We start from the raw sequence: 26,147 nt of genomic DNA on the forward strand, positions 1-26,147 counted from the left end.
CATGCACATAGCAAGTAAGTCAAATGTTATAAAACGGCATTTAATAAAAATGAAGTCTCCCTCCCAACCTAGACCTCGAGTCCCTTCCTCTCCCCAAATTCAATCACTGTTAAGAGTTTATGTATTCAGGCTGCCTGGGTGGCACAGTTGGTTTCAGCTCAGGTCAATTCTTGATTTCAACTCAGGTCATGATCCCACAGTCCTGGGATAGAGCCATTCTCTGCCCCTCTCCCACTCTTGTGCTCCCTCTCTAAAAAAGAAAAAAACAAAAAACAAAAAACCAGACAGACAGACAGGACAAAATGAACAAACAAAGAAAAACTGAAAAAAAAAGTTTCTGTATTCCTCTAGGGCTTTTTTGGGAATATTCACATGGCATATATTTTTATTTTCAAAATCCACATGGGAACATGCTATAGCTACTGCTTTTCCTTTTTTTTTTTTTAAAAAAAATGTTTATTAATTATTTTGAGAGAGAGAGAGAGAGAGAGAGAGAGAGAGAGAGAATTGGGGAGGGGCAGAGAGAGAGGGAGACACAGAATTGGAAGCAGGCTCCAGGCTCTGAGCTGTCAGCACAGAGCCTGGCGCGGGGCTTGAACTCATGGACTGTGATATCATGACCTGAGCTGAAGTCCGACCCTCAACCGACTGAGCCACCGAGGTGCTGGTGTTTCTCATTTTTATACAGAGCTACCTTATTCTTTTTCGTTGCAGCATAGTATTTCTTTCACAAACAGTCCATAAGTCATGTAACCAGTCTCTTCTAGATGGAGGTGTAGGTTGTTCTCAGCCTTCTATTACAAATATCATTGCTCCACACATTATACCTATTTTTTGGAAGATATTGTCCTTATGATTTTAATAAGGTAGCTGATAAGCACGTGCAATCAGTAGATGCACCACTGAGATACAAATGCTGCCCTTGAGGCGCTGCAGGGAAAAGCTTGTCCACCTTTACTATGTAACATTTCTTCTACTGTCTATTATTTTAGCTGGCAGCTACTTTTAGTCACAGATTACAGAAAGCACACTTTAACTGGAAATGCTCCGCTTCCCTTGTATCACTCATGGAACATTACTGGATGCTGCTGTTGGCCTGCAAATTGTGCTAGTGTCCAAGAGAAAACCTGCACTGGGTACTGAAGATAAAAGGAATATGACTTGACCCACTGCACTTAGGGGTCTTCTAAGCCCAGAGGCAAGGAGAAGGCAGGACAACTATTGCAAAAGTGAAAAATGCTATAATTAAGCCCAGTATGGGGAAGACACTTACATTTTGTTGAATGGTTACTGAATAAACAAAGTGCTTAGTGGAAAACTAAAATAAAGGAGAGGAGGGAAGGTGTAGGGAAGGGAGAAGAGTGGGTGTAATGTCGATCATGGCCTAAAGGGGGAGCAGTAGAGCATAAAGGGAAAGTTCAAGCTCTAGAGTCAGAAGGCCAGGGTGCCAAATGTAGAGTCTAGTTTTATCAGCTCTAAGACTGTCTAAACTTCAAACACCTTCACTGCAATATGGGGATATCAAGATAACAGCATCTATGCCAGATGCCTGGGATTTAATAAAATTACACAAACTGAAAGACAGCTCAGGGTCAGCACTCAATAAAAGCTACCTATTGTTTCCAGCAAGAGAAATGGGGGAGGGCAGGGGCCTTTCAAAGAGAAGCAATAGAATAAAGTATGACTGTAATCTCAGTGAGGGCAGGGACTGTCTTGGTCATAAATCCAGCGGCTAAATGCAGAGCGTGGTCAAAACAGACTCAACAAGGAGTTGTGGAATCAATGAACTAAAGAATGACTGACTTCAGAAAACAGAAGTCCTATGTGACATCAGAAAGAGGGCAGGAGGGAGGCAGGGGCAGGAGATAGGATAGGAAGGGACAATTTGTGAACAGATTGGACATCATGTAAAGAGTTCAGATCCAATCTCTAAGCAATGGGGAACCAGTGAAAGTGTTAAAATAAGACAGTAACATCATGATACATGGATGATGGTTGGGATGGGGAAGAACCCAGAGCCATGGGAAACAACCCAGGAATGTTGGCTAGAGGTTCTCATAGGGTTAGGCACATGAGAATCACTGGGAGCATGTTAAAAAGCAGATTTCTAGATTCTGTTCTGAAAGATTCTGACTAGGTAGATCTAGGAGCGATAGAGGAGTATTAAAAATCAAAAACAAAAACAAAACAGAAGTAGAGAAGAAGGAAGATGTGGGATTCCGTGTAAGATGGCCTTACTTTTTCCAGTGATAAAATGAGGTTATTTGTTAAAGGCAAGGGGTGAAAGAGGCTGTGACACAGATCCAGGACTCCCAGTAAGAGACTGGACATTTGCAGAGGGGTTAATCAGTTCTGCTCCGCTAATGTTTTGTAAGGCACATTCCACATGGGAACAATGTTCAAGCAGGAAACAGGTGAATCTGGGGCTTAACATAGAATAAGGGTCTGCCTATGCGGGTTGGCAGAAATGGGGGGTGGGTATCGGTGAGAGAACAGTGGAGGCAGCTGACTGACCTCAGGCTCCATCTGGGCATGGAGGGGCAAGAAGTGAGGCCTGGGGGATGCAGGCAGAATGGCAGACTGGGCAAGAGCCGCAGGGTAGAGAGAAGGCCAAAGAGGGGGGGGTGCTGGTAGAAATTCAGGGGGCAGAAGGGCAGAAGGACAGAGGATCGAGGCAAGAGAGGAGGTGCACAGAAAAGCCCAGCAGCCGGATGACCCGGGTGTGGTTGTGAAGTAAATCTGAGGCGGAAGTGCTTTTTATGTGATTCATAGAAGGCCAAGTGACTGTGGCATGCAAGCATTGCTCCTAGGATGGCGGAGAGAAAAACTCGGGTGGGGGTTGGAACCACCAGTTGATCAGGAGGGCAGTCAGATGATGGCAAGGGGAGTGGGAAGGGTGTTATTACCCGAGGGCTCCAGATGCAGCCACCTCTGAAAGTGCTGAGCAGGGAATTCGAATCAGGGTCTCAAGGTGCCCTCTTGTTAACTTCTGAGGCTTTGAGAGCAGGATTCCCTACATGCTTTCCCATATGATTCAACAGTCTTTCCCGTATACTATTTATTATTATTTTATAGTTATGTAAGCACCTAAACCATTTTGAAATAAAGGTATTGTACCCACGTCACAAAGCAGGCATGAATTAAATCAGACCAAAATGAAATTGACATGTTTATATTAATGCAGGCCTACCACAGGTAGTTTTACGCACTCTTATAGGCTCTCCTCTGATTACAATAAAACTAATTAGTCAATAAATAATGTTGGAGGCTCTACCTCATTTGTTCAGTGTCCAAGTTCAATTTACATACTAATGGCTGCATACTTGCCTTTAATAGATACAGTATGTGAAAGTAAGTATAATAAATGAATAACCGTTTAAGTGTAAAGTTAGCACATCTTCATGAGAAATCTGAAAAATCAAACAGACAGTGAATCTATTTATTTCTTCTATATTATGAACTAAAGCTAATCACTGGATGAGATGATAAATGAGAATTATTTCAGAGTGGCATAGCAATGAAGGTGCCTCTTCCATAAAGAAATGTGCAGAGCGGCACCTGGGTGGCTTGGTCGGTTAAGTGTCCGACTTCGGCTCAGGTCATGATCTCACGGTCTGTGAGTTCGAGCCCCGTGTCGGGCTCTGTGCTGACCGCTCAGAGCCTGGAGCCTGTTTCACATTCTGTGTCTCCCTCTCTCTCTGCCCCTCCCCTGTTCATGCTCTGTCTCTCTCTCTCTCAAAAATAAATAAACGTTAAAAAAAAATAAAAAAAAAAAAAAGAAATGTGCAGAAACTGGTGCAAAGAACAGTTTATCCATGAGGCTTGATCTCTGTGGATTGGAACTGGAAAGGCCCAGCTGCCAGGGATGGTGCAGATGTGCTCCCCGATTCCAGGAACCTGTCAACAGCCTTTCTTATCCTAGCTCTAGAATCTATTAAACAAGCAGGTTCTCCCCTTCAGCAACCACATTGAGGCTCCATACCGAGACCACTTTCTCTGACGCCAAATTAGCCAAAATTAACAAAGTGTATTCTCCATTCTATCTTTTCTCCTTTAAAAGGTTAAGTGGCACAGGACAATTTTCTGTGTGCCACGTGTGCAGCTAACAAAGTAATAATTGGGAAATTGGGTGAGAAGGACAAAAAAACCCTAAAACTAGAAATCCTCAGTATCTGGGAAGAGGGCAACTGAATTACCTTTAAAAGATGCAAAAGTTATGGTAACACATCACTAAAGAAGCAAACTAAAGTCCACAAAAGGAAAAAGGGAGATGCTAGGGTTTTAATCATTCCACCGAAATTCAGAGGGCATACCATAATATTCCAGATTGCTGAAGCTTTAAACGAACAATGCAAGCCAACTTTAGATCTCTCTTCTCACTTCCTCACATTTCCAACAAAATAAACACATTACAGAGATTTCCCAAGTAATTCAAATGTAGATGGAATTTATTAGAATATTTGATTCTAATTTCCTTTTCCTTTTCAATCTTCGGTCAAGAAAAAAATATTTTCTGCTTACCATACAGAAATATTACAGAAGTCTCCAAAAGCTGAAAACCACCGTAATTTTTTTTCTTTGTGTGTATGTAATAATTTTATGCTGACCTTCCATGGATATGAGCATTTCTGTCACTGCCCTAAGCAAAGGTTCATGAGCCTGAAGCAGGAGAACTATCCATATGCCCCAGCAGGCCCTCCTCTGTCCCTGCCCTGCCTCTGTTAATGTAGTCCTCTGGCCTGAAGGAAGAAGCTTCTTCACCTGTGGATTTGCTGGCCTTCGCATTCTGTCCTGAGCCAATTCCCCAGTGCCAACCCCAGTGCTTGCTTACCAAATTCATCTCACTTGGCAATGATGTGCACACCCATTGTGACCTGAGTATTATTAAAAATAGTTTTTTTTTTAAGTCAAGATAATAAGAAAATGTAGAGGCCACTTTTGGGAACCAACTTGAACAATGGAAACGTGAGTAAGGTAGAAAGGCCACAGTGACTGACTTCAGCCCCCTGGCTGAATATAAACAGTCCCATTAGGTGACCCGCCTCAAAATATCCATAATCCCTAGGTGACTAGTGGGTTACTTACACTGGCCACAGGTACCAAAAAAGGAAAATTCCATTTCCCACACCTGCTCACTTTTCCCCTTTAACTACAGCTCCCAGCCACTACCCAGTGGCAGACAGTCTCTGCTTTTTGTCCTGCCCACCACTTCCTTGTGGTGTATTCAATAAACTTCCATCTGTTTTGTTGTGCTTACGGCGAATTCTTTCACCATCCACACTGCTGGCTTCCGCTGGATCGGGGCACCCTACATTTGGTGGCCCCCATCCGATCAGGAGAGATCCCGCAGAAAATATTACAAAAGACTTTATGCCAATACATTTGAAGTTAGATGAAACAAATTTCTAGAAAAAAATACAATTTATCAAAACTGACACAAAATAAAACAAAATCTGAATAGCGTTAAGAACTGTTAAGAAATTTAATCTGCGGTTAAAAACTTCCCACAAAGAAAACTCCAGGCCCGGATAGCTTCACTGATAAACTGGATCAGACACGTAAGAAAGAAATAATGTCAATCTTCAAAATATTCTCTCAGAGAATAGAAAACAAACAAACAAACAAACAAACAAACACAAAACACTTCCAAATTAGTTTTATGAGGATAGCATAATCTTAACATCAAAACCTGGTAAGAACGAAAACTGAAATCTATTTCATTCCTCATCCACAAATTTAGAATCCTTAACAAATATCTGAAAATCAAATCCAGAAATCTATTAAAAAGACCATATATTCCAACCATATTCATTTCAGGACTAGAAGGCTTTAACATGCAAAAACACAATCACTATATGTCACTATATTAACAGAATAAAGCCAAAATATTATGAGATTGCTTTTCAATATATGGGTAAAATATAAATTTACATAATTCTAAACATCTGAAATATATATATATCCCATTTGTTGATAAATTTGTAATCATTTATGATAAAAGCTCTTAGCAAACTCGAAATGGGAGGAAACCTCTTTTATTTGATAAAAGGGTTTACAAAAAAACTAAGCAGACCACTTTAAATAAATATACATTTCAAAACTTTTGAGATCATACATTGGATTTGGTTTTAGTTTTACATTACCATAGTTCATTTAGCTCAATCTCCCCAGTTCAGTCTACTCCAGTGAGAAACAAAGAATCACTCCTGCTAAAATGACTGTTTCAAAGTCCGTCAGCTAGCAAACTGCTTTTTGCATTTAGATTTACAAATCCCCTGGAATTCACTTTTTGATAATTAGGAACCTGGGGTCAAGTTCCATTTTTTCCATATGAACACTCAATTTTCCCTGTTCCACTTTGCACAAAAGGCTTCTCTGCTCTGTCTGTCCCACAGGGCACGTGTGTTTCTGGGCTCATCACTGCATTCTGGGGGCCTCTGTGTCCACCCTGCTTGAGTGCCACCCTCTCAATTACTGCAGCTTTTAAAAGAACTTGACATCAATGTCCATCAACCGATGAATGGATAAAGAAATTGTGGTTTATATACACAATGAATACTAAGTGGCAATGAGAAAGAATGAAATATGGCCTTCTGTAGCAACGTGGATGGAACTGGAGAGCGTTATGCTAAGTGAAATAAGTCATACAGAGAAAGACAGATACCATATGTTTTCACTCTTATGTGGATCCTGAGAAACCTAACAGAAGACCAAGGGGGAGGGGAAGGAAAAAACAAAAAAGGTTAGAGAGGAAGGGAGCCAAAACATAACAGACTGTTAAAAACTTACAACAAAGTGAGGGTTGATGGGGGTGGGAGGGAAGGGAGGGTGGGTGATGGGTACTGAGGAGGGCACCTGTTGGGATGAGCACTGGGTGTTGTATGGAAACCAATTTGACAATAAATTTCATATTTAAAAAAATAAAAATAAAAAAATAAAAGAACTTGACATCAGATTAAGCAAAGGCTTCCACTTTGGTTATCTGGCTATTCCTGGTCCTCTGTATTTCTATATACCTTTTAGAATCCACTCATCAAATTTCTCATAAAATCTCTCTGAATTTCTACTTTTTAACTATTTTGGTCACTTAGTATGCATTTTGAAACAACCCTACAAACTGTTTTTGAATATACACATGTAACATGAGAATGGTAAATATCAAACTGAAGTCAGGCGTCACCTCTGGGGAGGAGAGCAGGAAGGAGAATGTCATCGGGGAGGGCTAGGTGTTATCAACTGCATTTCTGATGCTTTCATTCTCTAAAAGAATCTGTGGTAAAACCTTAGCGCTTTTGAGGGAGGAAGGCTGCAGCTTAGCTGGAAAGAGGGCACACAGTCATGTTATCGGCAAATCAAATCAAGAAATAGATGCATGTTTAGAATATTTTGTCTTTTTAAAAATAAATAAAAATAAATATAATACACTTACTTGGTTCTCAAAAAGCAGTTAACCTGGAGTTCAAAATCTGCCAAATGGGCTCTACAGGGGTCATGTATTTATCATTCAGTATCTTTCATAGTGAATCACGGCCTATAATTGTAATTTATAACTCTCACAGGGAGGCCCTTTAGAAAATAAATTCTTCCCTCATACTGAAAGAAAACATTTGATTCATTCCTCAGCCAAGTGAGAGAAAGAATAATTAAGCTATCTACTATATAAATTACTGCTTACTTTAACCATTCTTCATTTCCAAGATCACAAGATTACACATAACAAAATGCCAACATAAAGGCACAAAGTTTGAAAAGCTGTGCAGTAATGTGATCACAAAGTAATTCTCAATTCTCTATTTAAACACAGGCTGACTGTAAGTCCTAACATTTCAGATGAACCCAAATGTTCCTCTAACCCTTTGAGTAAAGGAGCAGAGCCCACCTCTAATTGCATCAGTGAAGTGACCTGTTTTTCCTATTGCGCAGGATGAAATAAATTAAAGACACAGAACAACCTCACTTACCTTCCTTGACTAAGAATTCAATAAGGTAAACTAGTTGGATTTAATTTGGTTCCCAGAACATTAATATATATCTTGGGTTTGCCATTTGAATTGGCTCTAATCAACACTTGTTATGTTTCTGATAACTCTCAGGATCTCATTCCTAGGTTGAGTGGCTTTGAGGTTAGTATTTCAGCCCTTTTCCCCTTAGGCCAAGATAGTTAACATAGTTGGATATGCCATGGTGACCCTGATTTTCTATGCTCAATCTGAAATACAGCCACACATGCCCATGAGCCCCATCCAGTTGTTCTATGAAAAGTAGGCACAGCACGTTCTAGGCAAAAGGAACATTTCACATTTGACTTGGGATCAAACTCTAAGGGATGATTTCAAGCATTAGCCAGCTTAAGGTAGGCTATAGGCTGGAATAGCTTTTCTAGCTGCCTTATCATCCCATTTCATAAGTGACTGTTTATTCATAGAAATGCCTGTGGTAATAAGAGACAGCATTGCCTACGGGGCCTAATTGTACACATCTGGTATCACAGTTAGTGAAGTAATGCAGAAAAATAAGTCTTATTGACATGAGCTCAGTATAAATGTCAGAAAACAACAAGTTGCCATCACAGACCACTCCAACTGCCTTGAAAATGAGGTGACAGGACTCTGCTAAGGACTTCTGGAAGACTTTTCCTCACACTTAAAAGGAAACAAAAGTGTTCTGTTTTCTGCTTCTGGACCTTGTTGTATGAGGGGAGGCCTCGTGCTCCTGCCACCATCCTTCAAGTCTAAGGGGGAAAAAGCATTCAAGGTTCTAGAGCCCTGGCATCACTGAGGGATGCCTGCTGTTGTTCTTATTTTAACTACCCTGAGTTGGGTTTTTCTTGGTTGAAGCCAGAAGCATCCCTAATTCAATCTTGTAACAATCACTCCCTATATTAAGACCTGAGAAAAAAAACCCATTGACCCACTCATCCTTGTTTAATTGACATGTTCTTTCTTTCTATGACAATTCCTTCAAAACTATATTTGTTTCTGGTCTCTATTTTGATGATTTCCTCTTAAAACTATACATTTTTCTCCCCAGCTTTATGAAGGTATAATTGACAAACCAAAATTATATATAATTAAGGTACACAATGTGATGGTTTGAAATATATATATATCATTTATATATATATATATATAATGAAATTTTTAATTTATATTTTTATGTTTATATATATAATGAAATATTTAGTAAAACTGTAACTTTTAACTTTATGATCCATCAACGATTAGTATTCAGTTTAGATGATTCTGTTTAGTACTAATGTACCCTTCAGTTTCCAGAGACAGAAATACCAAAACCTCCTCTAGTCAGTTAATTCCCAAAATATATTGCACATAATTTGTCAGATTTTATGGATGTTGGCAAGATTTAAAGTCTAATGTGCTGTCTATAAATAGGAAGTTCTTGTATATTTCCAAGGTTAATAGCCAAGAAAATGTAATATGGATATTGAATGTGTGTACATATAAAGGTCACATAACACACATCCTTCTAATCTATGCTATGAGAAAGCTGTGGAAGAAGACACTGATGGGCTCATTCTTTTTTTTTTAAGTGCCTCAAACAAACAAACAAAAAAAACTGTGGTAGCAATTTTTGAAATATGTAAGTGCATCACAAGACCCTTGCCTTAACGATAGCAAAAAAACAGTCAAAAATCCACAGGCCTCTGATGATAGAGGCTCCAATACAAACATGGGGCCACAGTCCAGAGGATTCCATAGACTACAGGTCAATGAAACATCCTCACAACCCACGAGTAGGGTTATATAACACTAATGTTGCCAAAGCAAGCTAAAGATGGGAACTATGGGCAGGAAGGGTCAGGAGCCACGAGGACTACAGCCGCTGCACTGAGAATAGTGTGTTTCATAGTAGTTACGGTAGTGGTGGTGATAATATTGGTGGTGGTAAAAATATGAATAATAGTTAACCTGGATGAAACACTTACTATGTGATAGGCTCTGATATAAATGCTTTACATATAAGCACTATATTCCCAAAACAAACTTGTCCATTCTCTTGCTCACTGCATCTCTCCTCATTTTGCAGTCAACGATGATTACAGAGCACATATAAAAGGTTCTATAGATGGTCAGGCTCCCCACTTCTTCATCTACCTCTATTATAGGCATAGCTCCCAGATATTACAGGTTCAGTTCAGGGTGCCCATAATAAAGCAAGTATCACAATAAAGCAAGTCAAATGAACTTTTTGGTTTCCCAGTACATACAAAAGTTACGTTTATGCTATACTGTAGCCTATTAAATGTGCAATAGCATTAGGTCTTAAAAAACAATGTATATGCCTAATTAAAAAATATTTTATTGCTAACCATCATCTGAGCTTTCCATGAATTGTAATCTTTTTGCTGGTGGAGGGTCTTGCCTTCATGTTGATGGCTGCTGACTGAACAGAGTGGTGGTTGCTGAAGGTGGGGTGGCTGTGGCAATTTCTTAAAATAAGACATCAATGAAGTTGGCCACATTGATTGACTCTTCCTTTCACAAACAGTTTCTCTGTAGCTTGTGATGCTATTTAATAGCATTTTACCCACAGAACTTCTTTCTGTGGAGTCCATCTTATTAAACCCTGTTTTATCAACTGTTTTATCAACTGTTTTATCAACTAAGTTTATGTAATATTCTGCATCCTTTGTTGTCATTTCAACAGTCCCCACAGCAGCTTGACCAGGAGTAGATGCCATCTCAAGAAACTATTTTCTTTGTTCATCCATAAGAAGGAACTCCTCACCTGTTCAAGTTTGAAAACAAGATTGCAACCATTCAGGCACATCTTCAGGCTCCACTTCTAATTCCAGTTCTCTGGCTCTTTCCACCCCATCTACAGTTACGTCTTCCACTGAAGTACTAAACCCCTCCAAAGTCATCTATGGGAGTGGGAATCAGCTTCTCCCAATGTTCTGTTCATGTTGATGCTTTGATCTTTTCCCATGAATCATACATGCTCTTAATGGCATCTGGGATGGTGAATCCTTTCCAGAACACTTTCAATACAGTTTGCTCAGATCCATCAGAGGAATCACTGTTGCACCTACAGCCTTACTAAATGTATTTTTTTAATTTATTTTTGAGAGAGAGAGAGAGAGAGAGAGAGAGAGCAAGTTGGAAAGGAGCAGAGAGAGAGGGGGACAGAGGATCTGAAGCAGGTTCTGTGCTGACAGCCAAGAGCCTGATGGCAGGGCTTGAACTCACGAACTGTGAGATCATGACCTGAGCTGAAGTTGGACGCTTAACCAACTGAGGCACCCAAGTGCCCCACAAAATGTATTTCTTAAATAACAAGACTTGAAAGTCAAAATTAACCCATGAGTTGCAGAATGGATGCTGTGTTAGGAGGCATGAAGACAACATTAATCTCATCATATATCTCCATCACAGCTGTTGGGTGACCAGGTACATTGTCAATGAACAGGAATATTTTGAAAAAGATCTTTCTGAACAGTAGGTCTCAAGAGAGGTCTTAAAATATTCAGTAAACCATGTTGTACACAGATGTGCTATCATCCAGGCTCTGGGTTTTTGGAACAGTAAATGAGCATCGGCTTCAACTTCAAGTCACCAGCTGCATTAGCCTGTAACAAGAAAGTCAGCTTGTATTTTGAAGCTTTGAAGGCAGGCACTGACTTCTCCTCTCTAGCTATTCAAGTCCTAGATGGCATCTTTCTCCAACAGAAGGCTGTTTGGTCTACACTGAAAATCTGTTGTGTAGTGCATCCACCTTCATTAATGATCTTAGCTAGATTCTCTGGATAGCTTGCTACAGCCTCTATGTTAGCACTTGCTGCTTTACAGTTTGCACTTTGATGTTATGGAGATGGATTCTTTCCTTAAACCTCGGCTAGCTTCAAATCTTTCTTCTGCAGCTTCCTCACCTGGCTCAGCCTTCACAGAACTGAAGAGAGTCTGGATACCCTGGATTCAGCTTTGGCTTCAGGGACTGTTGTGGCTGGTTACCTTTCATCTGGATTACTAAAACTTTCTCCATATCAGCAATCGGGTGGCTTTTGTTTCTTATTCATGTGTTCACTGGAGTAGCACTTTTAATTTCTTTCAAGAACTTTTCTTTGCATTCACAACTTGGCTAACTGTTTGGGGCTAGAGGCCTAGCTTTTGGCCTGTCTCAGCATTCGACATGCCTTCCTCACTAAGCTTCATCATTTGTAGCTTGATTTAAAGTGAAAGACATGTAACTCTTTTTTTTACTTGAACACACAGAGACCACTATAGGGTGATTAATTGGTCTGATTTCAATATTGTTGTATCTCAGGAAATAGGGAGGCCCAAGGAAAGGGAGATGGGAACCAGCTGGTTGGTGGAGCAGTCAGAACACACACTTTTTTTATTAAGTTCACTGTCTTACACGGGCGTGGTTGGTGGTGCCCCAAAACATTTACATCAGTAACATCAAAGATCATTGATCACAGATCACCTAAGGAATATAATGATAATGAAAAAGTTTGAAATACTGCAAGAATTACCCATATGTGACACAGAGACACAAAGTGAGTAAATGTTACTGGAAAAATGGAGTCAATAGACTTGTTCGACACAGGGTTGCCACAAACCTTTATTTTGTAAAATACGCCATACCTGTGATTTGCAATAAAATGCAGCACAAGAAGTGAGACATGCCTGCAGTTTCTTCTGGGATAAATATCCCTTTTTTAGAAAAAGAACAATAGTTATGTGTTTTCTGTATACATGTGAGATGGGAAAAAATGCACATGGAAATAGTGAAAAACTGTGAGATCCATTAATATCACCGCAGCACAACAAAGCTGATGGGATTCTCACAGCTGGATTTATTTGGGGACAGAATGAAGAAAGTCTGCATCCTCCTGCATTAAGTCTCTATAGACAACATTTATGATAATGACAGCAGAACTAGATCTAGGAGCTAGTCCAAGCCATGGAGATTAGCACGTAATCACAGGCTCAAGTCCTAATACAATTTTGGAGAGACATGGAGGGATTTCAAGAATTAAACTAGGAAAAAAGGATTAAAAAAAAAAAAGGAAGAAGAAAATTTTAGCCTCCACATGCATTGGTCAGTGTCAGCAAAATTCTACATGTTCCATTATAGTACTTCTATATTATTTTATTATCTTTGATAATTCTGTCTCTTCTTCCAGACTATAAACAACTTGATGTCAGAAACTGTCAATTTCATCTTACTGATTCCAGAATAGTGTTTTGGTCTAGGGACAACAGAGTTCACTAGTTCAGTATCAGGAGCTCGCTGGAGTCCACTGCAGACAAAATCCTAGCTCAGTCACTTACTACTAGAGTCCTTATGGTTGAGCTACTTGGTGGTTCCAAGCCTCAGTTTCATCACCTATAAAACCAGTTTACTGTACCCACCCCATTAGATTGTGTCAATGAAAGTTATAATATCAGCAAAATATTTAGTCCAGTGGCCTGTACACAGCACTCAACAAATGGCAAGTATTATAAGCTATTTAACGAATTAATGTACAACATGTGGGCCACTGAACTATGATTGCTGGAAGACATCAATAAGGGAAAATGGCCAACCCTAGCTTTTAGAAACTACCAGTCTTCATATAACCCAGCATCCCCTGCTGATGCTTGGTACTACAGGGAGAGCAAGGACAAACTGTGACACACTTTCCCTCAGGTGTCTATCCATGATTGACCTCACAGATGACCTTCACAGTCAAGGTCCTGTTGGTGTCTGCACCACATTTTGTGTACATCCAGCCTCATCCTTCACATCTTGGATTGTATGTTTTCTAATTTAAGTACTGACAGCTTCTCTTCATAAATTACTTAAAGTACACAAACACATCTCTGACTAGAGCACGGTTTAAATACACATTTAAACCGTGTGAGATTAGGGGCGCCTGGGTGGCGCAGTCGGTTAAGCATCTGACTTCAGCCAGGTCACGATCTCGCGGTCCGTGAGTTCGAGCCCCGTGTCAGGCTCTGGGCTGATGGCTCAGAGCCTGGAGCCTGTTTCCGATTCTGTGTCTCCCTCTCTCTCTGCCCCTCCCCCGTTCATGCTCTGTCTCTCTCTGTCCCAAAAATAAATAAACGTTGAAAAAAAAATTAAAAAAAAACAACTGTGTGAGATTATTTACACAGTCTCCTCTCATTGACAAATACAATGAATGAATGAATGAATGAATGAATGAGAGAGAGGAGATAGAAAGGAAGAAAGGAGGGAGGAAAGACAGAAGGGAAGAGAAAAAAGAAAGGAAGAGAAGGGGAGGGAAGGGAAGGTAGGAAGAAGGAAGAGAAGAAAAAAGAGGGCAAAGAAGAAGGCAGGAAGATCTCTGGCAGGTCATAAAAACAAAAGTGTTACAGTACTGCACCTGAAATTTATGGTAACAAAATCAAAGGCAAGAAGAAGAGTTTCAAGTTTTGTGCAAAGGAATCATAATTTGTTGTAATAGTTATACTAAACAGAAATTTAGAATGCATCAGAGGAGGAAGTGAGTTTAATCACCTGGTCAGACTATCTCACTTTATTATCACATTTTACTGAGGAGGCAGCTGAGGCTCTGACAAGTAAGATGACTTTGCCCATCATTACGCAGCTGCAGAATGTGGTCCATGGATCAACAGCATCGGCATCGTCTGGTAATTTGTTAGAAATGCAGACTCTCAGGCTCCATGTTAGCCATACTAAATCAGAATCTGCGCTTTAATAAGTTCCTTGGGTGATTCATCTGAACATTGAAGTTTGAGAAGCATTAACACAAGCAGCTTGTTACTAGTAAGTTAATAACCTGGATGATTTACTCAATGCTTTATTTTTCTATAAACTATACACCAATCTTTGGATCTGTTAGAAAAATTTAAATCCTTTAGCTGTGAAGAATCAACCTATGGATTTTACACTCAGGATAGAACTTTGGGAAACGGCTCTTCGAAGCCCTGAATAAACATGTGCTAACACATAACACACAGTGACCACTTGGCTACTGTTTCCTCATCTGTCAAGTGGAAAGAACAACAGTACCTAACCTCAGAAGGTTATTAAGAGGACTAAACGAAGGCATGTTAAGTCTTTAGAATAACGGACACAGAGTAAGGCCTCAATGACTGTTAAGCTTGGAGTGTGACTGTTGTTAGCTCTTACATAGGGTACATAAGGTGTAGTGCAATAGGCTTGCACACCGCAGCCCATGATTCTCACCTGTTCTGGCTGCAATGACACATGTATGAAGTACTATTTAGGATTGCGAATAAGTATAGCCTGTGCCCACAAAAGAGAGCCGATAAAACTCCTTAATGGGGTGAAAACATAACAACCAACATTGCTGAAACTTGGCTTGCTGACTTTTCCACTCAGTGCACTGAAGTGGCAAATTTCACCTACAGGCATTGGCAGGTGTACACACAACCAGTGCCCAGATGCCAGAGTCAGCCCAGCAAGGGGAGCTGGAGTGTGGGACAGAGATCTCTTGTGCAGAATGAGACGACACTTGTATGATAAAACCACCAGCTTGTTCATCCACGTTATTTCAAGCACCGATCCAGGTTGGGGAAAGAGAGCCATAACAGACAAAGCAGGTAACTCAAACCACGTAAAATAGAAACCAAAAATCAAAATCACATTATAACCTGCGTTTCTTACTTTCTAGACACACACAATGGTGTGAAGGTATTCAGGAAAGAGTGGCATAGAGGGGGTCTTGGGGTGATACAAATCAGACCATTGTTAGTCCCTAGAAGAGAGCCATCACGGTGAGATGGATAGATGGATTTATAAGACTATGCAGAGGAAGATGCCAGAGAAGCTGAGAGCCTAAAACATAATCTTGGATGGCCTCAAGGGAGATGAAAGAAAAGGAATTTCTGTCGCCTTCCAGCCCTCCACAATACAATTCCCAAATGGCTCCCAGGTTTCCCAGCCAGAGAAGCCACGTACTCAATAGCTGCCAGCAAACCTTCTCCCCGCCACATTCCTCCCCTCCCCTCGGAGAAGAGTCTTGCACAGTATTTTGATCATGTTAAATATTCTTCTGAAGACAGGCCAAAAATATTAAGTGACAAAATGAGTCTCATTCCTTGCATATATATGAACATGACTGTTCCATACCAATAGGTAAAAACTGCTAACACTCAGGTACTGTCTGCATCACACTTATCTAAACACAAAATCTGCTCTATTATACCTTCCATGATGAAAATGGGATACATAAAGGTATACATGGTAAGTTGAATAATGGCTCCTCAAAGATGCCCACGTCCCAATCCCTGCAACCTGGGAACATGTTACCTTACATTCAAAAAGAACTTTACAGGGGCTCCTGGGTGGCTCAGTCAATTAAACATCTGACTCTCAAGCATAAGAGACTCTTAAAAACTGAGAACAAATTGAGGGTTGATGGGGGGTGGGAGAGAGGGGAGGGTGGGTGATGGGTATTGAGGAGGGCACCTGTTGGGATGAGCACTGGGTGTTGTATGGAAACCAATTTGACAATAAATTTCATATATTGAAAAAATAAATAAATAAACATCTGACTCTTGATGTCGGTTCAGGTCATGATCTCACAGTTTGGGGGTTCGAGCCCCACATCGGGCTCTGTGCTGACAGGGCAGAACGTGTTTGGGATTGTCTTTCTCCCCCTGTCTGTCCTTCCCCTGTGTGCGCTCTCTCTCTCTCTCTCTCTCTCTCAAAATAAATAAACAAACATGAAAAAAAAAAAAAAAGAACTTTACAGATGTGGTTAAGAAAGGATCTTGGGGTGTGGAGATTATCTTAAATGATCTTGGTAGACTCCATGTAATCACAAGGGTCCTTTTCTTTTCTTGTGAGAGGAAGACAAAATTTCAGAGGCGATGTGACCAGAGAGGGAAGGAGAGGGGAAAAGGCAATGTGGGAGGAAACCATGATCCAAGAATAAGAACAGCCCTATAAACTTTCACAGGCAAGGAAACAGATTCCCTCCCACCTTGAGCCACCAGAAGGAACCAGCCCCACTGACACCTTTGTTTCAGCTCAATCTCAGACTGGTTCTGCATTTCTGACCTCTGGAACTAAGAAAGGACACTGTTTTAAGCTGCTAGATTTGTGGTAATTCGTTGTGACAGCAATAGGGAGCTAACACAGAATATAATCAATAAATACTAATTATAAGTGAATAATTAGGAAACAGCTCTCTGTGATCTATAATTTACAAAGTATTTTATATTTTTCAGTGATCAAATCCTAGCTGCTCATCAGAAATTCTTAAGTTTATTACACAACGACAGCCATTTAGGTTATATAATAGTGCAAGTATGCATACATTGACTTTAAAATCTGAAAGCAAAAGAAATTACAAAAAATGTATTCATGTAATACAAGAAACCCATAGTCTATTCCTGGATATCTTGGTATCTCCTAACAGATGACAGTTAAAGTGCACTTAAGATTGGACCTAAACCACTCACTTATGGTAGCATCTGTGTTAGTCACCTGTGTGTGTCCCTCCAGTGTTGGGCACACTGCTCTGTACAGTGTTGGCTGGTGTTCCATCAATATTTGCCAATTAAATAAATGACTGAAAAAATGAAAATATGAATGAGAAAAACTTACACCCTTAGCCAGGTTTTACTTTTGATCATTCAGATGGAGCTTTATTCCAAATTAACCTAGAAGGACTTGGTGCTAGAATAAAAAAAAAACAAAACAGCTTCCTTAAAAAAAAATAGGATTTTTTAAAAAGGCCATTAAAGATGGAGTCAAAATGTAAATAAATTATAGGAGATTTTCCAGTTCTGGTTAGGAGGCAAAAGGTCACAGAAAACCATCGGCCCCATTATAGCGATGAGAAAACAATAACTTTAGAGATCTTATTTGTCATACAAGATATTGAGGAGATCTGGACACAAGTCTAATCGAACAGACTGCCTTCTACTGTCCTACTGTCTGGGGGACAGACATTGATGGATACTTCCCCTACTGGTGCATGAGTGGGCAGAACTAGCCTGCTTTTGGTAAAGAAACCTTGCTGGAATAAGGAATAATGAGCCAAACTCTTCTCAGCCAAGCATTGGTGGGTGTGGCAGACTGGAAAGTGGGGGAATGGCTAGCTAGCCCTCACTGCCAGCCAATCCTCCTTCATAATACTTTTGCTTGGCAGCTACTGGTGGGTAGAAGCTGGCAACTGGTGGAAAGTAGAGAGATCACATCTCATGTGCATAGATCCCAAAGTCTGCTGCAGGGCCAGATCTCACCACCAAGGGGATGGCAGATGTGAAATGCGGTTCAACTCCTGATTAGAACGAAGAGATCTGGCCTACACACCTTAGCTGCCTGACAGGGGAAAGGACCAGGCTTGCTGAGGACATATACTACCTATTTCGGTTTCTTTGTTCTTTTATATACAATATAAAAGTGAGACACATGAAAAAGCAGGGAAAGTGTGACCCATAACTAAGAAGGAAAAAAGAATAAAAGGAGAACAACAGGTAACAAAATGGTTGGAATTAACAAGACAAAAATAACTACTACATGACGATGCTAAAGAATTTAAGGTAAAATGTACAAAATGGGTGAGAAGACGAAGAATCCTCCAGAGTAATAAAAACTCTAAAAAAGAAGCAAATAGAAATTGTAGAACTGGTAAGTACAATATGAATTCATTGGAGGGGCTTAATGGTTAAGTGGACAAGATAGAAAAGGCTGGTAAATCCAAAGATAAGGGAATAAAAACTATCCAAAATAAAGCACAGAGTGAGAAAAAAACCCAATAATAAAAAACACACCCTGAGAATCAGAGTACTAAGGCATAACTTCAAATGGTCTGACACACATGTAGTTGCAGCCTGAACAGAAAAGAAAGAATAGAGTATAATTGTTGGAAAAGATATTAGATGAGGGTTTCAAAGATGGTTGAAAAGACATTAAATCCAACACAGTGAAACTCTAAGCTATAAAACAGAAAATCATATACAGGGCAAACCACTGAAACCCAGAGTAAAAAGATAAGACAATGAAATGACCTGTTTCAAGAGCTGAAAGGAAAACACATGCAAACACACACACACACACGCGTGCACATGCACATGTGCATACAAACTGGCAACCTAGATACCTATAATCAAAGAAAATATTCCTAAAAAGTAAAAATGAAATAAAGGCATTTCCAAACAACCAAACTGAGCACATTCATGCTGCATTACAGGAAAATATTTAAGGAAGTTCTCCAGACCAAAGGGAAATGATCACAGAGAAAAACCAAGATCGGCAGAAAGGAATGATCAGTGGGGTAAGTATCAAGGGAGATATAAAACAACATCGTTTTAAATTTCTTTAAAAAGACAATTGGCTATTTGAAGCAAATAGAGTGACTACTGTGGGATTATAATACATGGAGAAATAAAATAACAATAATAATATAAAAATCAGGGGAGTAAAAAAATGACACTGTTGAAGGATATTTAATGTCTCATGAAGTTGTGTAATAGCTACTGATGGTAAAGGGTGATGCATTAATTATGTATATCGTAATCTAGAACAGCCACTTAAAAATAATACAAAATGGTGAAACTAAATAGTAACAGGAGTAATAAAATGGAATGTAAAAACAAACAAACCAAAAAACAGAAACTCTCAGTTTCCAAATAAAGAAATGAAGAAAAGAAGGGGGAAATGAGGGAAGAAATAAAAAATGACAGAATTAAGCCCAAGAATATCCCATGTAATTATAGTAAATGTAAGATGTATTCAACACTCCAATGAAATAAAAAGGCCCAGTTCTACACAACGTTCAAGAGACACTTTTAAGAACATAGAGTGAAAATAAAAGGATCAAAAAGACACACATGACAAACACTAATCACAAGAAAGCCAGTGTGTCTGTACTAGTATCAGAAAAACTAAACTTTAAGATAGCTATTTCATAATGATAAAATGGTCATTAACAAAGCCCAAAGTTGGTTCTTTGCTCAGACTAAAAGCTTCGTAAATCTTTTTTTTCTTCCGTATACAGCTTCCGATGGTTTATGAATTCCTGTGTTTATGGACCTCTATTTAAAACTTCTTTTCAAATGCACATTATTTTTTTTTATTTTTTTTAATGTTTATTCATTTTTGAGAGACAAGGAGAGACAGAGCATGAGCGGGGAAGGGGCAGAGAGGGAGACACAAAATCCGAAGCAGGCTCCAGGCTCTGAGCTGTCAGCACAGAGCCCGATGCGGGGCTTGAACTCACGAACTGTGAGATCATGACCTGAGCCAAAGTCGGACACGCAACCGACTGGGCCACCCAGGCGTCCCACAAATTCACATTATTTTTAAATTCAACAAGTTTCTTTTCAAGTGCATGACCCCTTCAATTCTTGAAAATCATTATTATAATTAATATTTGATTCTTACAAGTCATGTTACCTGAAATTTCACCTTCTGGTTGATATCTGACACGCGGAACTGCTTCAGGAAACGCTCATCCTCACTCCAGAAGAGGCGGATATCAGGGATGTCATAGAGGATCATGGCCAGTCTTTCCAATCCCAGGCCAAAAGCCCAACCGATCTGATCTTGAGCACCAGCTACAATTAGGAAAGCAAAACACAACTGATTTAAAAAATACGAAGACTACAGGGTGCCTGGGTGGTTCAGTCGGTTGAGTGTCCAACTCTTGGTTTCGGCTCAGGTCATTGTCCTGTGGTTGTGGAGTCAAGTCCTGCATCAAGCTTCATGCTGAGCATGGAGCCTCTCCCTCTGCCCCGTTCCCCTGCTCACGAACTCTCTATCTCTAAAACAAACAAACAAAACATTTTTTTTAAATATATAAAGACTTCACAGGTGCATCCTACTTTCCTACTTGTGGGTAAATAACCAGTAACACTGCTTGTGAGCCTACTAGCAGGCAAGGCACTGGGGAGAGACATCCATAAGCCCATCCATAAGTTTTACATTTCTTGTGCTCCCCACATTCCTCACTTCCCTCCCTGAGGCACTCTGGAGTCACACTGCCTCTAATGTTGCCTTTCATTTTTTATTATATTCCAAGCACTTTAAGCCCTGCTTCCTGCCTCTGAAAAACAATTTTCCTGTAATCTTTATTTGCCCTGATTCAAATTTAGCCTACTATGTGTAGACAGAGAGAAAAAAGATGGTCTCTGTCCCTATGTGGCTTACTAAATGGGTGGGTATGTTGGAAGTGTGCCATAATGGACTGTTAATATTCAGAAACATCCCTCATTTTGTTAAAACAACTTTTACCCTTAGTAAGAGCTACCTCCATAATGGATGGAGATCAAGCAAGCCAAGGTGGAACGTTTATTTAGTACCACTCACTCCAAAGGTAAAGTGTGTTGTTCACAGTACAGCAATGCTATGAACTCAAAGGGTTATTTCACTTAACTGAAGCAGACTAAGACCAAAGACATAGACCTGCTGTGTGAAGAAGGCAAGAGAGCAAGTCATACTACTTGAAAAGCTTACGGAAAGGGCTCATGAAAGGAACATAATTTCAACTGGATACTTAGGGCGTCTGGATCCTGGGCAGGCTGCAATGGCCTCAAGATTTTACTCCCGTCATACATGCCCTGTGTAAATCTCTCCCTTTGAGTGCGGTGGCCCTGGGAACAGAATGGGATTTCAGCCCTGTGATTAGTTACTTTATATTGAAGTTCATCTGAGCAAACCAGAGAGACTCTCCTGCTGGCCCAGGAAAAGTGAGCTGACACGCAGCGAGAAGGCCACATGGCTAGGACCTGAGGGAGGCCTCTAAAAGTTGGGGGAAGCCCTGGTGGTCAGCAATAAGTGGGACCCTAATTCCTACAATCATAAGGAAATGAATTCTCCCAACAGGGTGAATGGGCTGACAGGAGGACCAGAACTCCCGAAGAGCACATAGCCGTGCTGACCCCTTGATTTCTACCTGTGAAGACCCTGGGCAGAGGCCCCAGCCAACCTGTGCCTGGACTTCTGATGCAAGGAAACTGACATAATAAATGTGTGGTTTTAATCTACCAAGTATGACATTAATTTGTTACCAGGCAAAAAATAAAAACAAACAATAACAACAAAAAACCCCACAAAACTAATACACATCCAAAATGTGGAGAAAGGTAAAAGAAAATTCCAGACTGAAGGAACGTCTTCAAATAGCAGACGGGTAGCAGTGTACCATAGAAGCGTTAGGAGTGCATTATGGAAACACAGAAGGTTTGAGGCAGATAGGACATTGCAGAAAGGATCCATTTCTGGCTAGGTGCTCCCACCACCATAATTTATAAATAAAACAACAAGGATAAATGTGTAAAAGAAGCCAGGCAGAAGTATGAGCCTCTTCAAATGGTTTGTTTAAAAGCTGAATGAATTAAAATAATCAAAATGAGATCAAAAGAAAAAGATACTAAGAGAGAAAATGGATCAGTAGCGAAAGGGAAGATGAATGAGAAAGAAAAGCCAGTGGTTCGCTGAGTACACCTGTTCCTGAACAAAAATGAACACTCAGGTGAGGCAGAGGGAAGTGGGGTATTCAACCTCACAGACAGTGGGATCATGAACATTATGCACAACCCCTGACCCAGTGGTCACATGCCTAAGAGAACAACTGAAGAGTGAGGCAAAATAGTTTAGAATAATTCATACTGATTCATGAGACTTGAAAAATAGGTTGGTGACTAATTAAAGACATGAAATTTAATATAACCATGATAGACTTTTAAAATCTACTTAAAGAAGAATTTTTATTTCCTTAAGTTTTTATTTATTTATTTTGAGAGACAGAGAGAGAGAGAGAGTGAGCATGAGCAGAGGAGGGAGAGAGAGAGAGAGTCCCAAGGAGGCATCACACTGTCAGTGCAGAGTCTGATGCAGGGCTTGAACTCATGAACTGTGAGATCATGACCTGAGCCTAAATCAGGAGTCAGACGTTTGACCAACTGAGCCACTCAGGCGCCCCAAGAATTTTTATTTTTTTAAATGGAAAGAAAAAATGGCAGTCCTGCTGATATGGTTCCAGCACATTCTGCATTGTGTGGTTCCACTGTCCTCATTCACTGGGGGGTTACACTAGGTATTCTTACAATTTGGAAACAATATATACATGTAAAGATCCTTAAGAATGTTCATACTCGTTATTATTATGATTCTACTCAGGAATTGATCCTAAAGAAATAATTCAACAAAAGAAAAATATAAATGAAAGAAGATATTCAGCAGTATTACTTTATAAGAGCAAAAACATGGAAACAACCTAAGTGGCCCAAATTAGGGAATGGCTTACAAAATATACTACATTTTAATAAAATCATTAAAAATTGTAATTATAAAATACAGATTTATTAAGTGACAGACTATAAGAAATTATGAAAAATATTTATGATAACATGAATATGTACTGTGATACCACTATTTAATATAGGTCCAAGTGAGGGTTGTAATGTGAAAAAACAAAAAACAAAACATGATGTTCAAGAATTATAATGGGTAATAGTTTTAAAACTTCAAAACATTTTCCTATAATTGTTAGTTGTTTCAAGTAAAAAAAAAATAAAGATAGGTAGCAAGGTTAATGCTGCTTTGTGACTGAGGCTTTTTCTTTAATCTTTTCAATTTTATTATCATTCTTTTAGATATAACCAACCACTTAGAGCCTAATATCTATAACTGAATAAGCAGTAACAGATATTTCCTACTATACAGTAACTACTGCTTATTTAGGGTATTTGACTTTATTTAATATCTAGTAATTTTTTTTAGTATGTTATGCTCCTTTCATGTTTCCCTCAGTTAGTTCCCCATCCCCTGAAACTTTTTCTAAAGCGAAAACACGAATAGAGCCCCTAAAAGTAGGTAAGAAAATGAGCAACAATCTAATTTTTAAAGTTGAAAAAAATTAATTTATATTTGAGAGAGAGACAGAGTATGAGCAGGGGAAGGGCAGAGAGAGAGAAGGGAGACACAGAATCCAAAGCAGGCTCCAACCTGTCAGCACAGAGCCTGACGCAGGGCTTGAACTCATGAACCACAAGATCATGACCTGAGCCAAAGTCAGATGTTCAAGTGACTGAGCCACCCAGGCGCCCCCTCTAATTTTTTAAATGGACCAAGAATATGAAGACATTCACAGAAAGGAAAGAAAAATTACCCTTAAGCAAATGAAAGCTTACTTAAGAAAAATAAAAGATGAAAATGCACAAAGTTATCATATTTTATATACCAGATTGGCAAAAATAAATACATCTGATTCCATACTTGAGAGCAAAGCCAAGGGAAAACAAACACTCTCTATATTGCTGGTAGGTTCACAATTGAGTCTTTAAGCTATTGGCCTAAGAAGCATAGAATACCAGTAGCTATCAGAATTACAGATGCATGTACCACCTTGTTACTTTAACTACTAGAAAGTATCCTCCTTATGGGAAATTAGGACTGTGTAAGACCACTTGCTGGAGTATTGTTTATAAAAGCAAAAGACTGTAAACAACCCAAATATTCATCACTAGAGAAATGATTAAATAAACTATGCTATGTCTGTACAATGAAATATTATTATAAAAAGGCTCCAACCAATTTCAAAAACTCAAAGCAGCAGCTGTTTTTATTTTTTTATTATTATTTTATTATTATTATTATTTTTAATATTAAACTTATTGTCAAATTGGTTTCCAAACAATACCCAGTGCTCATCCCAACAGGTGCCCTCCTCAATGCCCATCACCCACCCTCCTCTCCCTCCCACCCCCCTCAACCCTCAGTTTATTCTCAGTTTTTAAGAGTCTCATATGGTTTGCCTCTCTCCCTAACTTTTTTTTCCTTCCCCTCCCCCATGGTCTTCCGTTAAGTTTCTCAGGATCCACGTAAGAGTGAAAACATATGGTATCTGTCTTTCTCTGTCTGACCTCAGCCGCATCAGTTTCTTACTTGACACATCTCCAAAGGCAAGGGAATTAAAAGCAAAAATGAACTATTGGGACCTCATCAAGATAAAAACCTTCTGCACTGCAAAGGAAACAACCAACAAAACTAAAAGGCAACCAACGGAATGGGAAAAGATATTTGCAAATGACATATCGGACAAAGGGCTAGTATCCAAAATCTATAAAGAGCTCACCAAACTCCACACCCGAAGAACAAATAATCCAGTGAAGAAATGGGCAGAAAACATGAAGAGACACTCCTCTAAAGAAGACATCCAGATGGCCAACAGCCACACAAAAAGATGCTCAATGTCACTCCTCATCAGGGAAATACAAATCAAAACCACACTCAGATATCACCTCACGCCAGTCAGAGTGGCTAAAACGAACAAATCAGGAGACTATAGATGCTGGCGAGGATGTGGAGAAACGGGAACCCTCTTGCACTGTTGGTGGGAATGCAAACTGGTGCAGCCATTCTGGAAAACAGTGTGGAGGTTCCTCAAAAAAAATTAAAAATAGATCTACCCTATGACCCAGCAATACCACTGGTAGGAATTTACCTGAGGGATACAGGAGTGCTGTTGCATAGGGGCACTTGTACCCCAATGTTTATAGCAGCACTTTCAACACAGCCAAATTATGGAAAGAGCCTAAATGTCCATCAACTGATGGATAAAGAAGTTGTGGTTTATATACACAATGGAATACTACGTGGCAATGAGAAAGAATGAAATATGGCCTTTTGTAGCAACGTGGATGGAACTGGAGAGTGTTATGCTAAGTGTTTTTATTTATTTATTTTTAATTCGGGGGTAGGTAGGAAAGAACTGTGCAAATGGAGGACAAAGGTAGGAAGTCTTTATAGTACATGCCTTTTTATATAAAGACTGATAGAGATTTTTGTTACTAGATAAAATACAAGAATTTGTTTTCTTTTTATTTTTAAGAGGTTATAAGAAGCACAAAGTATTCCTCTTTGGTTGCACTGGGACCAAACTTTCAGGAAAATCATGAGTAGTAAAAATGGATCTCTATGTCCTCTTTTTAGAGCCAGAATTGGTCTCTTTCATTCTGTAAGAGGCAAGGCTGGAAAATAAGTGTTATCATCTGTAGGGATTTCAAAAACAACAACAAATTTCTTCTACCCTTCCTCTTCAATCTCAGTGGGTTGTAATGGCTTCAACCAATTGAGTATGGGGGAAGTGATACTATGTGACTTCCAAGGTCACATCAAAATAGCCACACAACTAACACTTGGTTTTCTTGGAATGCTCACTCTCCACACACCCTCCC

General features: G+C 39.6%; 1 protein-coding gene across 40 annotated transcripts in view; it reads right to left on the reverse strand.

The window, feature by feature from the left end:
* The window catches only part of FARS2 (phenylalanyl-tRNA synthetase 2, mitochondrial), a 618,373-nt gene that overhangs the window by 267,178 nt on the left and 325,048 nt on the right, over window positions 1-26,147 (reverse strand). For all 40 annotated transcript variants that reach the window (XM_019830295.3, XM_019830299.3, XM_019830296.3 and 37 more), the window contains one exon: window positions 20,365-20,525. In XM_019830295.3, coding sequence (XP_019685854.1) covers window positions 20,365-20,525 — 161 coding nt within the window. The remainder of the gene's footprint in view (window positions 1-20,364; window positions 20,526-26,147) is intronic.

The sequence above is a fragment of the Felis catus genome, chromosome B2 (assembly GCF_018350175.1).
Source record: "Felis catus isolate Fca126 chromosome B2, F.catus_Fca126_mat1.0, whole genome shotgun sequence".
Taxonomy (NCBI): Eukaryota; Metazoa; Chordata; class Mammalia; order Carnivora; family Felidae; genus Felis; species Felis catus.